The 16,588-nt window shown below is 48.5% G+C and overlaps 1 protein-coding gene across 14 annotated transcripts in view; it reads left to right on the forward strand.

Moving 5' to 3' along the window:
• Positions 1-16,588, forward strand: part of SHANK3 (SH3 and multiple ankyrin repeat domains 3) — a 407,035-nt gene that overhangs the window by 243,443 nt on the left and 147,004 nt on the right. For all 14 annotated transcript variants that reach the window (XR_010910064.1, XM_067469407.1, XM_067469409.1 and 11 more), the window contains one exon: positions 16,187-16,434. Coding sequence is in view for 13 of the 14 variants with exons in the window: in XM_067469407.1 (XP_067325508.1) it covers positions 16,187-16,434 (248 nt within the window). In the remaining variant the exon portion in view is untranslated. The remainder of the gene's footprint in view (positions 1-16,186; positions 16,435-16,588) is intronic.

Genomic DNA, 16,588 nt, shown 5'->3' on the forward strand with positions numbered 1-16,588 from the left:
GTGTTTCAAAATAATTTGATGACACCAAATTGGGAGGGATAGCCAAGACTCCAGAGGACAGGAGCAGAATTCAAAACGATCTTGACAGATTAGAGAGATGAATGGCCAAAACTAACAAAATGAAGTTCAACAGAGACAAATGCAAGAGACTGCACTTTGGCAGAAAAAACGAAATGCAAAGATACAGAATGGGGGACAATGAGGCCTGGCTCGAGAGCAGGACGTGTGAAAAAGATCTAGGAGTCCTCGTGGGGAAGAAGCGGAACATGAGCCAACAATGTGATGTGGTGGCAAAAAAAGCCAATGGGATTTTGGCCTGCATCAAGAGGAGCCTAGTGTCTAGATCTAAGGAAGTCATGCTACCCCTCTATTCTGCTTTGGTTAGACCACATCTGGAATATTGTGTCCAATTCTGGGCACCACAATTCAAGAGAGATATTGACAAGCTGGAATGTGTCCAGAGGAAGGCGACTAAAATGATAAAAGGTCTGGAGAACAAGCCCTATGAGGAGCGGCTTAGGGAACTGGGCATGTTTAGCCTGAAGAAGAGAAGGCTGAGAGGAGATATGATGAGGGCCGTGTATAAGTATGTGAGAGGAAGCCACAGGGAGGAGGAGGGAGCAAGCTTCCTTTCTGCTTCCCTGGAGACTAGGACGCAATGGAACAATGGCTTCAAACTACAAGAGAGGAGATTCCATCTGAACACGGGGAAGAACTTCCTGACTGTGAGAGCCATTCAGCAGTGGAACTCTCTGCCCCGGAGTGTGGTGGAGGCTCCTTCTTTGGAAGCTTTCAAGCAGAGGCTGGATGGCCATCTGTCAGGGGTGATTTGAATGCAATATTCCTGCTTCTTGGCAGAATGGGGTTGGACTGGATGGCCCATTAGGTCTCTTCCAACTCTTGATTCTATGATTCATACATATATGTTCCAAAATACTTTGTCACATGTGCATTTGGTTTTCTCTCTATATATGTGTGTGTGTGTTCCAAAATAATTTGATTTTCCCATACGTATATGTTCCAAAATACTTTGTCACATGTGTACTTGGTTTTCTCTCTCTATATATGTATGTGTGTGTATTCCAAAATAATTTGTTTTTCCCAAAAGTATATGTTACCAAAATGCTACACACACACACACACACATACACACAAATATATCCCCAAAATACGTGGATATATATATATATACACACACATGCACACACACATAAATTCCTTGATTTACCCAGATGTATATGTTCTAAAAAATACTTGCCTTTGCTATATATGTATATATACCATATGCATATATTCCCACCATAATCGATTTGGTATTTTGTACACCATCTTACTTTGCAATTATCTCGAATGTTACAGATTTAAGGGGTCCTGGGCTGATGTACCTCTTTCCCTCTTGCTCCATCACTCTGCTCCTGTCTAACCCATTTTCCCCATTTGCTCCTGGCCAGCCTCCCTGCTTCCTTCCTCCCTCTTGACCCCATTGCCAGGCCTGTCCCACCTGTGCAGGTAAAAGCCAGGCTGGCAGGGAAGGGAGGGGGAGGGGCTTTGGCCCAGGAAGTGGGTCGCCTCCTCGCTGGGCCCATCTGCTTCCTTTCGGCACGAGAACGCCATGGCAGGCGGGGACTCTATGCGCTCCTTCCTTTCCGTATTTATCCCTGATGCTGCATCAAAAACTTGCAAGGCATGAAAAGGGAATGTCTTGTCGAAGGCTTTCATGGCCGGAATCACTGGGTTGTTGTAGGTTTTTCCGGGCTATCTGGCCATGGTCTAGAGGCATTCTCTCCTGACGTTTTGCCTGCATCTATGGCAAGCATCCTCAGAGGTAGTGAGATTGCCCCAGGCACTAACAAGCCACACCAAAAAAGTGCCAGGCAATCAAATGCTAATCAAGGTGGTCAGTTGAAACATTCTCACTTTGCTCCAACAGGCAAGAGTTCTTTCTCCCACCCATAATATCTGACAGGCAGGATGTATTTTCATTCTCTGGACCTTGGGAGTTGTAGTTGCTGGGATTTATAGTTCACCTACAATCAAAGAGCATTCTGAACTCCACCAGAGATGGAATTGACCCAAACTTGGCACACAGAATGCCCATGACCAGCAAAAAATAATGAAAGGGTTAGGTGAGCATTGGCCTTGAGTTTGGGAGTTGTAGTTCACCTATCTCCAGGAAGCACTGTGGACTCAAACAATGATAGATCTGGACTAAACTTGGCACAAATACTCAATATGCCCAAATGTGAACACTGTTGGAGTTTGGGGAAAATAGACCTTGACATTTGGGGGGTTGTAGTTGCTAGGATTTATAGTTCACCTACAATATAAACCCAATTTTATAGTTCACCTACATATAAACCCAATTTTCCAAGTTCCAACAGACCTCACTACCTCCGAGGATGCTTGACATAGATGCAGGTGAAACGTCAGGAGAGAATGCTTCTAGAACATGGCCATACAGCCCGGAAAAACCTACAGCAACCCATGAAAAAGGAGTTCGTAGATGGACCACTTGATGGATTGAAAGAAGGCAGTTGACCGTCTGAAGAGATGGAAAGGGGCCCCCAAAGGCCATCTAGTCCAGCCCTGGCAGAGATACTGTACTCATCCAAAATCATGCCCAAATGGATTTGGACTTGGGTCAGATATTAACCCTTCTTTCTGTGTCTCAGCAAGGGTTGCATAGGATGGATCCATGGCTGTTGCTGGTTTCAGTCTGTTATAATTCAGCAGTGTGGAAGGGCCTTTCTACGGGCCATATATCCACATGATCTGCTTTGAACTGGATTGATGGAAGGAGACAAGATGGCTATGTGTATATGTGAATGGCTGTCCTAAGGAAGAGGGAGCAGACCTTGTTTTCTGCTGCCCTGGAGACTTGGACTCACAGGGGTTCAAATTCCATTGAACATGATGAAGAACTTCCTGACCATAAGGAGAGCTGTTCAACAGTGGAACTCTCTGCCTCGGAGTGTAATGGAAGCTTTTAAAAGGAGGCTGGATGGCTATCTCCAGGGGTGCTTTGATTGTGCGTTTCCTGCATGGCAAAAGGGGGATGGAATGGATGGCCCAACTCTATGTGGAAGGGACCCCCAAGGGTCATCTAGTCCAACCCCTTCTGTTGTGAAGATCTGCAGTGCGGGCCTTGAACTGGATTGATGGAAGGAGACAAGATGGCTATGTGTAGATATGTGAATGGCTGTCCTAAGGAAGAGGGAGCAGACCTTGTTTTCTGCTGCCCTGGAGACTTGGACTCACAGGGGTTCAAATTCCATTGAACATGAGGAAGAACTTCCTGACCATAAGGAGAGCTGTTCAACAGTGGAACTCTCTGCCTCGGAGTGTAATGGAAGCTTTCAAAAGGAGGCTGGATGGCTATCTCCAGGGGTGCTTTGATTGTGCGTTTCCTGCATGGCAAAAGGGGGATGGACTGGATGGCCCAACTCTATGTGGAAGGGACCCCCAAGGGTCATCTAGTCCAACCCCTTCTGTTGTGAAGATCTGCAGTGCGGGCCTTGAACTGGATTGATGGAAGGAGACAAGATGGCTATGTGTAGATATGTGAATGGCTGTCCTAAGGAAGAGGGAGCAGACCTTGTTTTCTGCTGCCCTGGAGACTTGGACTCACAGGGGTTCAAATTCCATTGAACATGAGGAAGAACTTCCTGACCATAAGGAGAGCTGTTCAACAGTGGAACTCTCTGCCTCGGAGTGTAATGGAAGCTTTCAAAAGGAGGCTGGATGGGGTGCTTTGATTGTGCCTTTCCTGCATGGCAAAAGGGGGATGGACTGGATGGCCCAACTCTATGCGGAAGGGACCCCCAAGGGTCATCTAGTCCAACCCCTTCTGTTGTGAAGATCTGCAGTGCGGGCCTTGAACTGGATTAATGGAAGGAGACAAGATGGCTATGTGTATATATGTGAATGGCTGTCCTAAGGAAGAGGGAGCAGACCTTGTTTTCTGCTGCCCTGGAGACTTGGACTCACAGGGGTTCAAATTCCATTGAACATGAGGAAGAACTTCCTGACCATAAGGAGAGCTGTTCAACAGTGGAACTCTCTGCCTCGGAGTGTAATGGAAGCTTTCAAAAGGAGGCTGGATGGGGTGCTTTGATTGTGCCTTTCCTGCATGGCAAAAGGGGGATGGACTGGATGGCCCAACTCTATGTGGAAGGGACCCCCAAGGGTCATCTAGTCCAACCCCTTCTGTTGTGAAGATCTGCAGTGCGGGCCTTGAACTGGATTAATGGAAGGAGACAAGATGGCTATGTGTATATATGTGAATGGCTGTCCTAAGGAAGAGGGAGCAGACCTTGTTTTCTGCTGCCCTGGAGACTTGGACTCACAGGGGTTCAAATTCCATTGAACATGAGGAAGAACTTCCTGACCATAAGGAGAGCTGTTCAACAGTGGAACTCTCTGCCTCGGAGTGTAATGGAAGCTTTCAAAAGGAGGCTGGATGGGGTGCTTTGATTGTGCCTTTCCTGCATGGCAAAAGGGGGATGGACTGGATGGCCCAACTCTATGCGGAAGGGACCCCCAAGGGTCATCTAGTCCAACCCCTTCTGTTGTGAAGATCTGCAGTGCGGGCCTTGAACTGGATTAATGGAAGGAGACAAGATAGCTATGTGTATATATGTGAATGGCTGTCCTAAGGAAGAGGGAGCAGACCTTGTTTTCTGCTGCCCTGGAGACTGGGACTCACAGGGGTTCAAATTCCATTGAACATGAGGAAGAACTTCCTGACCATAAGGAGAGCTGTTCAACAGTGGAACTCTCTGCCTTGGAGTGTAATGGAAGCTTTCAAAAGGAGGCTGGATGGCTATCTCCAGGGGTGCTTTGATTGTGCCTTTCCTGCATGGCAAAAGGGGGATGGACTGGATGGCCCAACTCTATGTGGAAGGGACCCCCAAGGGTCATCTAGTCCAGCCCCTTTTGTTGTGCAGATCTGCAGAGCTGTCGTTTCACCAGGCCTTTCGCCTTCTCTGCAACTCCCAGGATCTCATAGCATTGAGCCAGGGCAATGCAAGCAGCGCCAATCCACATCCATCGTGCTGTGTAGATGCACCCTAAGGGATTCTCCGAATCCCACTGAAGGAGGAACACCAGAATCATAGAGATTTCTGATTGAGGCTAGCAAAGGCAGGCCTTAGAATCCTAGAATCCTAGAGTTGGAAGAGACCTCCTGGGCCATCATCCAGTCCAACCCCATTCTGCCAAGAAGCAGGAATATTGCATTCAAAGCACCCCCGACAGATGGCCATCCAGCCCCTGTTTAAAAGTCTCCAAAGAAGGAGCTTCCACCACACTCCCATTGGGGCAGAGAGTTCCACTGCTGAACGGCTCTCACAGTCAGGAAGTTCTTCCTCATGTTCAGATGGAATCTCCTCTCTTGTGGTTTGAAGCCATGGCTCCATTGCGTCCTAGTCTCCAAGGAAGCAGAAAACAAGCTTGCTCCCTCCTCCTCCCTGTGGCTTCCTCCCACATATTGACACATGGCTCTCATATCTCCTCTCTGCCTTCTCTTCTTCAGGCTAAACATGCCCAGCTCCTTAAGCTGCTCCTCATAGGGCTTGTTCTCCAGACCTTTTATCATTTTAGTCGCTTTCCTCTGGACACATTCCAGCTTAGAGTCAATATCTCTCTTGAATTGTGGTGCCCAGAATTGGACACAATATTCCAGATGTGGTCTAACCAAAGCAGAATAGAGCATGGGGAGCATTACTTCCTTAGATCTAGACACTATGCTCCTATTGATGCAGGCCAAAATCCCATTGGCTTTTTTGGCCGCCACATGACATTCCTGGCTCATGTTTAACTTGTTGTCCACGAGGACTCCAAGGTCCTTTCCCCAGGTCCTGCTCTCGAGCCAGGCATTATCGTCCCCCATTCCGTCTCTTTGCATTTCGTTTTTCCTGCCAAAGTGGAGTCTCTTGCATTTGTCACAGTATCTTGCATTTGGCCTTCCTGCTCTCACTTGCAAAGAGGAGGTGTGCCTTTGGAGCCTGCTGTGCCTGCAATCCCTACCTGCCTCTTAACTGCAGAAAACACCATATTTTGGGAAATTAGCGGCTGAAAGGAGCCTGGCTTTCATATTAAGGCTTCCTTTTGGGAGAAGTGGATGGAAAGGGCGCTCCGGCATAATGCATTGGGAGGAACCCTTTCCTTATGGGACTCTATCCCATTCTGCAAAAGGAAGAAAGAAAGATGAGGGCAAAGCAGGCCAAGGAGACCAAGGGGGCATCTGCACTGGAGAACTAACGCAGTGCAGTTCCACTTCAACTCCATGGCTCAATGCTATGGAATCTATAGGAGTTGTAGCATCCTGACCCCTTTCTGCAAAAAGCCAGCTGTTGAGCCACAAACAAGGCTTTTACAAGTATGAGGAGTGTGATTAAAATGATCCAGGGTGTGGAGAACAAGCTCTATGAGGAGCGGCTTAAGGAGCTGGGCATCACACTGTGTCCAATTCTGGGCACCACAATGGAAGAGAGATATTGACTAAGCTGGAATGTGTCCAGAGGAGGGCGACTCAAATGATCAAGGGTCTGGAGAACAAGCCCTATGAGGAGCAGCTTAAGGAGCTGGGCATGTTTAGCCTGAAGAAGAGAAGGCTGAGAGGAGATATGATAGCCATGTATAAATATGTGAGGGGAAGCCACAGGGAGGAGGAGGGAGCAAGCTTGTTTTCTGCTTCCTTGGAGACTAGGATACAATGGAACCATGGCTTCAAACTACAAGAGGGGAGATTCCATCTGAACATGAGGAAGAACTTCCTGACTGTGAGAGCCGTTCAGCAGTGGAACTCTCTGCCCTGGAGTGTGGTGGAGGCTCCTTCTTTGGAGGCTTTGAAACAGGCTGGATGGCCATCTGTCGGGGGTGCTTTGAATGCGATTTTCCTGCTTCTTGGCAGAATGGGGTTGGACTGGATGGCCCATGACTTCTCTTCCAACTCTTTGATTCTATTATTCTATGATCTTGAGTTTGGGAGTTGTAGTTCACCTATCTCCAGAAAGCACTGTTGACTCAAACAATGATAGATCTGGACTGAACTTGGCATGAGTACTCAATATGCCCAAATGTGAACACTGTTGGAGTTTGGGGAAAATAGACCTTGACATTTGGGGGGTTGTAGTTGCTGGGATTTATAGTTCACCTACAATCAGAGAGCATTCTGAACCCCACCAGCGATAGAATTGGGCCAGACTTCCCACACAGAACTCCCATGACCAGCAGAAAATACTGTCTATCCTGATGGTCATTGGCGACCCCTCCAACACCCCATTGCGACCTCCCCCCAGGGGTCCCAACCTCCAGGTTGAGAAACACTGCCATAGACCTTGTAAAACTACAACTCCAGGGGTTCCACAGCACGGAGTCATGGCAGTTGGAGGGAGATCAAGCAAAAGCAAAGTTATGTGCGTTGGATTGCATGCAGTGCAGACTAGGATCCCATTGCAATGAACTGGAAGAAAGCGGTACCAAACTGCATTAACCCTCCAATGTAGATGCACCCACAGTCTAGGTAAACACACCCACCCTTTTCATACTATTGAGCCATTTGCAGTGGGATCCAAGAGAAAGATGCCTGCATGCGCTGCTCCCAAGGCATGCGGACCTAAGCCTTGTGCAAAAGCAGGCCAGTCTTGAGGCCAAAGACCCAAATATTCGTATAATGAGAATAAAGTGGCGAATGAGGCCAGGTTTTGCAGGAATCTTTGGAGCGGCTTCAGGGCAAAGCCAGCAGCTGCCAGGTGACATAACAGGCCGCGGAGGGATTAACCTGTTTTCCCATCGCAAGGTTCATCCCTGGCATCGTTATTCTTATGATTATTATCATCCCCTTTTCCTTTGCCAAAACTCACTTCTGTTTGAAGGTAAAAGAAAAATAGGGAAAAGGCAACACAAGGGAAAACAAATGCTCAACTATATCTATATGTGTGTGTGTATTGTCTGGCTGTTCCACAGAGACTATTGCTAGGTAAAGTGCCTTTCTGTGATGTCTTTACTACACTCTTTCCTTTCTTTTCCTTCTTTCTCTCATTCCTCCTTCCTTCCCTCCCCATGCCTTTTCCTCTTTCCTTTCTCTTCCTTTCTTTTTCTCCTTCCTTCCTTCCTTCCTTCATTCTGTCCATCCCGTCCCTCCCTCATGCCTTTTCCTCTTCCTTACTCTTCCTTCCTTTCCTTTTTTCTTTCTTTCCTTCCCTTCTTTCCATCCCTCCCTCCCTCGTGTCTTTTCCTCTTTCCTACTCTTCCTTCCTTTCCTTTTTTTTCTTTCCTTCCTTCCTTCTTTCCATCCCTCCCTCCTCCATGCTTTTTCCTCTTTCCTTTTTCTATCTTCCATTCCTTTCTTTTTTCATTCTTTCTTTCCTTCTTTCCCTCTCCTCATGCCTTTTCCTCTTTCCTTTCCTTGCCCTCCCCCTTTACTTCTCTCATGCCTTACCCTTTCCTTTCTCTTCTTCTTCTTTTCCCTTCTTTTTCTCATTCTTTCCTTCTTTATTTCCTTCCTTCCTTCCTCCCCTCATGCATTTCCCCTTCCTTTCTATTCCCTTCTTTCCCTTCTTTTTCTCCTTCCTCCCTTCCCTTCCCCTTCCCTCATGCCTTACCCTTTCCTTTCTTTTCCTTCCTTTCCCTTCTTTTTCCTCATTCTTTCCTTCTTTATTTCCTTTCATTCATCCCCTCCCCCTCATGCATTTCCCTTTTCTTTTCCTTTCTTTCCCTTCCTTTTCCTCCTTCCTCCCTTTCCTTCCCTTCTCTCATGCCTTACCCTTTCCTTTCTCTTCTTCCTTTCCCTTCTTTTTCTCATTCTTTCCTTCTTTATTTCCTTCCTTCCTTCCCTCCCTCCCCTCATGCATTTCCCCTTTCCTTTTCATTCCTTTCTTTCCCTTCTTTTTCTCCTTCCTCCCTTCCCCTTCTCTCAATGCCTTACCCCTGTCCTTTCTCTTCCTTCCTTTCCCTTCTTTTTCTCATTCTTCCCTTATTTTCTTCCTTCCTTTCTCTCATGCCTTTCCACCTTTCCTTTCTCTTTCTTTCCCTTCTTTTTTCTTTCATTCCTTCCTCTATTCCTCCTTTCTTTTCCAGTGACATCCACAGAGGGCCACTTCACCTAGAAACAAGCCTTTGTGTTACAAACATACATATATACATATGTACATTACTTTGACTTTTGTATGTATTCATACTGTGTGTGTGTGTGTATACACACATACACACATACACCCAGCAATTAGGAATTGTGGGAGTTGGAGTCCAAAACACCTGAAGGGCCCAAGTTTGCCAATGCCTGGCATAATGCTCCCCATGCTCTATTCCACTTTGGTTAGACCACACCTGGAATACTGTGTCCAATTCTGGGCACCACAATTCAAGAGAGATATTGACTCTAAGCTGGAATGTGTCCAGAGAAAGAGGGCGACTCAAATGATCAAGGGTCTGGAGAACAAGCCCTATGAGGAGCGGCTTAAGGAGCTGGGCATGTTTAGCCTGAAGAAGAGAAGGCTGAGAGGAGACATGATGAGGGCCATGTATAAATATGTGAGAGGAAGCCAAATGGGAGGAGGGAGCAAGCTTGTTTTCTGCTTCCTTGGAGACTAGGACGCGGAACAATGGCTTCAAACTACAAGAGAGGAGATTCCATCTGAACATGAGGATGAACTTCCTGACTGTGAGAGCCGTTCAGCAGTGGAACTCTCTGCCCCAGAGTGTGGTGGAGGCTCCTTCTTTGGAAGATTTGAAACAGAGGCTGGATGACCCTCTGTCAGGGGTGATTTGGATGCAACATTCCTGCTTCTTGGCATAATAGGGTTGGACTGGATGGCCCATGAGGTCTCTTCCAACTCTTTGATTCTTTGATTCTATGACTGTGAGAGCCGTTCAGCAGTGGAACTCTCTGCCCCGGAGGGAGTGTGGTGGAGGCTCCTTCTTTGGAAGCTTTGAAACAGAGGCTGGATGGCCATCTGTCAGGGGTGATTTGAATGCACTATTCCTGCTTCTTGGCAGAATGGGGTTGGACTGGATGATGACCCAGGAGGTCTCTTCCCACTCTTTGATTCTATGATTCTATGACTGTGAGAGCCGTTCAGCAGTGGAACTCTCTGCCCCGGAGTGTGGTGGAGGCTCCTTCTTTGGAGGCTTTTAAACAGAGGCTGGATGGCCATCTGTCAGGGGTGCTTTGAATGCAATATTCCTGCTTCTTGGCAGAATGGGGTTGGACTGGATGATGGCCCAGGAGGTCTCTTCCAACTCTAGGATTCTAGGATTCTATGTGAGAGTCGTTCAGCAGTGGAACTCTCTGCCCCCGGGGGAGTGTGGTGGAGGCTCCTTCTTTGGAGGCTTGGAAACAGAGGCTGGATGGCCATCTGTCAGGGGTGCTTTGAATGCAATATTCCTGCCTCTTGGCAGAATGGGGTTGGACTGGATGATGGCCCAGGAGGTCTCTTCCAACTCTTTGATTCTAGGATTCTATAATGCAATATGAAACTGTGTTTTATCAATGGAACCAGGACAACAATGTTATTGTTGTTGTTGTTGTTTGTTAACTGGTGGGATGAACCATAGTTACATAAAATGCACGCGAAGGACTACAGATAGTAAAACACATGACTATATAAAACACTGATAGGAAAGCATGTCTGGATCCCATTAGAAAAGGTTTCAGCACCAAGGACAGCTCCTTCTCAGCTTCACAGCTCTGTTTTGGAACTGGATTCCTTGGCTGCTGAATGCAAAGGATGCTGCGCCCAGTCACCTATTGCAATACACAAACCTGTGTGAATTATTATTATTTCCAAAGTGTACGTGTTATAACACAACTCTTGGTCTATAAGGCCACCAAGGAACAGTAGGACTTTGACATTTTCTCTTAATAATAAAAATATGTGTATCTTATCACCAGGATAAGAGTCTGACAGGATTGTGCCCCATCAAAGCTCTTGACAAGCAATGTATTTGTGTGTGTGTGTGTGTGTGTGTGTGTGTAGTGTGTGTGTGTGGGTGGGTGAGTGATGTGTGTGTGTGTGTGTGTGTGTATATATAATTATCTACACACATACACACTGTATATGGCAAAACCAAACATGTGTGAGTGTGTGTGTGTGTGTGTATATATATATATATACACACACACGCGCACACACACATCACTCACCCACACGCGCACACACACTATACACACACACAGTGTGTATGTGTATGTGTGTAGATAATTATATATATATATATAATAATTATCTACACACATACACACTGTATATGGCAAAACCAAACGTGTGTGTGTGTGTGTATATATATATATATACACATGCACACACACATCACTCACCCACCCGCACACACACACTATACACACACACAGTGTGTATGTGTGTAGCTAATTATATATAATTATATATATGTAGATAATTATATATATATAATTATCTACACACATACACACTGTATATGGCAAAACCAAACATGTGTGTGTGTGTGTGTGTGTATATATATATACACACGCACACACACATCACTCACCCACCCGCACACACACCCGCACACACACACTATACACACACACAGTGTGTATGTGTATGTGTGTAGCTAATTATATATAATTATATATATGTAGATAATTATATATATATATATATAAATATCTACACACATACACACTGTATATGGCAAAACCAAACGTGTGTGTGTGTGTGTGTGTGTATATACACATGCACACACACATCACTCACCCACCCGCACACACACCCGCACACACACACTATACACACACAAAGTGTGTATGTGTATGTGTGTAGCTAATTATATATAATTATATATATGTAGATAATTATATATATATAATTATCTACACATATACACACTGTATATGGCAAAACCAAACGTGTGTGTGTGTGTGTGTGTGTATAATTATCTACACACATACACATACACACTGTATATGACAAAACCAAACATTTGTGGAATATATTATATATGGAAAAATCTAGTATTTTTAGAACATATACATATAGGGAAATCAAGGAATTTTGGAATATATATATATATATATATATATATCTCCAAATGTTGTGGGTGTGTGTGTGTATGTATATGTATGTGTGTATATATATACACACACACATACATTCATATGGTAAAACCAAGCATTATATATAGCACAAGCACGTATTTTGAGAACATATACATATGGGAAAATCAAGGAATTCTGGTGTGTATATATATCCAAGTATTTTTGAGATATAGGAGATATATATATATAAGGAGAGAGAGAATAATTAATTAACTGGCACCCGTAGGGCTTGATGGATTCCAGATAAATGTTCTTTCTGGTTGCTTGAGAGTGACTATTAAAAACAGGCTTGGGTTGTTGTAGGGTTTTTTTGGGCTATATGGCCATGTTCTATAGGCATTTTCTCCTGACGTTTCGCCTGCATCTATGGCAAGCATCCTCAGAGGTAGTGAGGTCTGTTGGAACTAGGAAAAAGGGTTTATATATCTGTGGAATGACCAGGGTGGGACAGAGGATTCTTGTCTGCTGGAGCTAGGTGTGAATGTTTCAGCTGACCACCTTGATTAGCATTTGATGGCCTGGCAGTGCCTGGAGCAATCTTTTGTTGAGAGGTGATTAGATGTCCTTGTTGTAGGTTTTTTCGGGCTGTATGGCCATGTTCTAGAGGCATTCTCTCCTGACGTTTTGCCTGCATCTGTGGCAAGCATCCTCAGAGGTAGTGAGGTCTGTTGGAACTAGGGAAAAGGGTTTATATATCTGTGGAATAATGACCAGGGTGGGTCAAAGAACTCTTGTCTGTTGGAGCTAGGTGTGAATGTTTCAACTGACCACCTTGATTAGCATTTGATGGCCTGGCAGTGCCTGGGGCAATCTTTTGTTGAGAGGTGATTAGATGTCCTTGTTTGTTTCCTCTCTGTTGTTGTGCTGTTCTAATTTTAGAGGTTTTTTTAAATACTGGTAGCCAGATTTTGTTCCTTTTCATGGTTTCTTCCTTTCTGTTGAAATGGTCCACCTGCTTCTTGTGGATTTCAGTGGCTTCTCTGTGTCGCCTGACGTGGTGGTTGTGAGAGTGGTCCAGCATTACTGTGTTAAACAGGCTTAACTAACACCCCCTGCTATAAGCTCTAAATTGGCAATATTAATATTGAAATACAGTCCTTTAAAATCACATTGCGACAAACTTGACTTGATGCAACCCAACTGTACTGCATTGTTTTAAACAGATTCTGAATGGCCATCTGTCGGGAAGGCTTTGGTTGTTCTTTTCCAGCATAATGGCAGAATGAATGGGGCGAGACTAGATAGCCTCTGGAGGTCCCTTCCAATTCTGTGACTCTTTGATTCAGTTCTCATTGACTGCTTAGTAATGTTGGTGGCACTCTGCACATGGTTGGGTATCCTGCTCAGTTTTGTCCCTCCTGTTGTGTCCTGTGAGTTGTGAAGTGTGTGTATTTGTGTGTGTGGTGTGTGGTTTTTTTTGGGGGGGGGGGCAGCATTGAAACTGGAGGAGAGACCCAGATCCAGGCCGTCCCCAAGTTACAAACATCAAATGACTCCTAGTTACAAACAATGAGTCTGAGACTTCAGGAAGTGAGAGGAACGACTCCTAGTTACAAACAAATGACTCCTAGTTACGAACAATGGGTCTGAGACTACAGGAAGTGAGAGGAATCTTATGCTATATATTATTAGTATTATTACATTATTATTAATGGATAGAATTAGTATTATTAGAGAATGGTGAAAAGGAGGAGAAGAAAGTCGCCCTGGTTGGGTGGAAGATATTTTGGGGAGGGGGTGGTGATAGATGTGATAGAGAAGGGAGGGGGGTCTTCTTGGGGGGGGGGCAGGGGGTCTTCTAGGGGGTCCCTCCGATGCCTCCTCCCTCCCTCCCTAGATATTTGGGGAGGGGGTGATAGATATGAGAGAGAAGGGAGGGGGCCCTTCTTCTTGGGGGGGAGGGGGTCTTCGAGGGGGTCCCTCCAATACTTCCTCCCTCCCTAGATATTTGGGGGAGGGGGTGATAGATGTGAGAAGGAAGGGAGGGGGATGATAGATAGAGAAGGGAGGGGGCCCTTCTTCTGGGGGGGGGGCAGGGGGTCTTTGAGGGGGTCCCTCCAATTCCTCCTCCCTAGATATTGGGGGGGGGGGGTAATAGATGTGAGAGAGAAGGGAGGGGGCCCTTCTTGGGAGGCAGGGGGGTCTTTGAGGGGGTCCTTCCAATGTCTCCTTCCTAGATATTGGGGTGGGGGGTGATCGATGTGAGAGAGAAGGGAGGGGGCCCTTTTTTTTGTAGGGGGGCAGGGGGTCTTCGAGGGGGTCCCTCCAATGACTCCTCCCTCCCTCCCTAGATTTGGGGGGGGGGTGAAAAACCTGAGAGAGAAGGGAGTGGGCCCTTCTTCTTGGGGGGGGGGCAGGGGGTCTTTGAGGGGGTCCCTCCAATGTCTCCTTCCTACATATTTGGGGAGGGGGTGATAGAGATGAGAGAGAAAGGAGGGAGCCCTTCTTCTTGGGGGGGGGCAGGGTGGTCTTCCAGGGGTCCTTCCAATGCCTCCTCTCTCCCTCCCTAGATATTTGGGGAGGGGGTGATAGATGTGAGAGAGAAGGGAAAGGGGCCCTTTTTCTTGGGGGGGGGGGCAGGGGGTCTTCTAGGGGGTCCCTCCGATGCCTCCTCCCTCCCTCCCTAGATATTTGGGGAGGGGAGTGATAGATGTGAGAGAGAAGGGAGGGGGCCCTTCTTCTTGGGGGGAGGGGGTCTTCGAGGGGTTCCCTCCAATGCCTCCTCCTCCCTCCCTCTCTAGATATTTGGGGGGGGGGGGGTGATAGATGTGAGAGAGAAGGGAGGGGAGCCCTTTGGGGGGGGGAACGACAGGGGGTCTTCGAGGGGGTCCCTCCAATGACTCCTCCCTCCCTCCCTAGATATTTTGGGGGGGGGAGTGATAGATGTATGAGAGAGAAGATAGGGGAGCCCTTCTTCGGGGGGGGGGCAGGGGGTCTTCGAGGGGGTCCCTCCAATGCCTCCTTCCTAGATATTGGGGTGGGGGGTGATAGATATGAGAGAGAAGGGAGGGGGCCCTTCTTGTGGGGGGGGGGCAGGGGGTCTTCGAGGGGGTCTCTCCAATGCCTCCTCCTCCCTCACTCTCTAGATATTTGGGGGGGGGGTGATAGATGTGAGAGATCAGGGAGAGGGGCCCTTCTTCTTGGGGGGGGGGGCAGGGGGTCTTCTAGGGGGTCCCTCCGATGCCTCCTCCCTCCCTCCCTAGATATTTGAGGAGGGGAGTGATAGATGTGTGAGAGTAGGGAGGGCCCCTTCTTCTTGTGTGTGTGGGGGGGGGCAAGGGGTCTTCGAGGGGGTTCCTCCAACGCCCCCTCCCTCCCTCTCTAGATATTTGGGGGGGGGTGTGTGTGATAGATGTGAGAGAGAACAGAGAGGGACTCTTCTTCTTGGGCGGGTGGCAGGGGGTCTTCGAGGGGTTCCCTCCAATGCCTCCTCCTCCCTCCCTCCCTAGATATTTGGGGAGGGGAGTGATAGATGTATGAGAGTAGGGAGTGCCCCTTCTTCTTGTGTGGGGGGGGGGGCAGGGGGTCTTCGAGGGGGTCCCTCCAATGACTCCTCCCTCCCTCCCTAGATATTGGGGGGGGGGGGGAGATAGATGTGAGAGAGAAGGGGGGGGGGATAGATAGAGAAGGGAGGGGGCCCTTCTTCTGGGGGGACAGGGGGTCTTCGAGGGGGTCCCTCCAATGCCCCCTCCCTCCTCTATCAGCTGGGCCTCCCCCCCTCTCTCTCTGTAGTGGAGGGGGGGTCTCATCCCTCCCCCCCTCCCTCCCTCCTGGGGGAGTTTCCCGGGGGAAAGGGGTTGGGCGGAGGAAGGAAGGGGTGGAGACACCGGCTGCGCTCCTGCCTGGCACCGGCGCCTGCCTCTCTCTCTCTCCTTCTCTCCCTCTCTCCTTCCTTCTCTCTTTTGGGGAGGGGTCTCCCCCTGCCCCCCCTCCCGCCCCCTCCCCTCCGCTGACTGTTCCGATGGCGGGGCGGGAGGGGGGTCGGGGGCCCCTTCCCGGGGGGGTGCGCTGAAGGAGCGGGGGAGGGGAGGGGAGGGGGATGTCTGGGCCGGAGGGGAGCCCCCCCCTCGGGGGAAGCCCCCCTCCCCCTCCCCCCCCGACGGTGACGTATGTCTTCGTTTTCAGCCCTTCCTCTCCGTCTCCGTCTCCGTCTTCCTCGGGGCGGGGCCCCCTGGGGGAGGCGCCCCCTTTCTCTGGGGGTGGGGGCCCCTCCCCCGCCTTGCCCGCCCCCTCCTCCTCGCCCCTCCCGGCCCCCCGGGGCCCCAAGCGGAAGCTCTACAGCGCCGTCCCCGGGAGGCGCTTCATCGCCGTCAAGAGCCACGCGCCCGCCGGGCCCGGAGAGATCCAGCTCAACCGAGGAGAAGCCGTCAAAGGTAAGAGGAACCGGGGGGGGGGGGGGGGAGGCAAGGAGGGAGACCCCTTTGAAGGGAGGGGGAGGCAAGGGAAGACCCTCCGCTTCCTGCGGGGCTTCCAAAGGGGAGAACACAGGGGAAGGGTCTCTCTCTCTCTCTCTCTCTCTCTCTCTCT

The sequence above is a fragment of the Anolis sagrei genome, chromosome 5 (assembly GCF_037176765.1).
Source record: "Anolis sagrei isolate rAnoSag1 chromosome 5, rAnoSag1.mat, whole genome shotgun sequence".
Classification (NCBI taxonomy): domain Eukaryota; kingdom Metazoa; phylum Chordata; class Lepidosauria; order Squamata; family Dactyloidae; genus Anolis; species Anolis sagrei.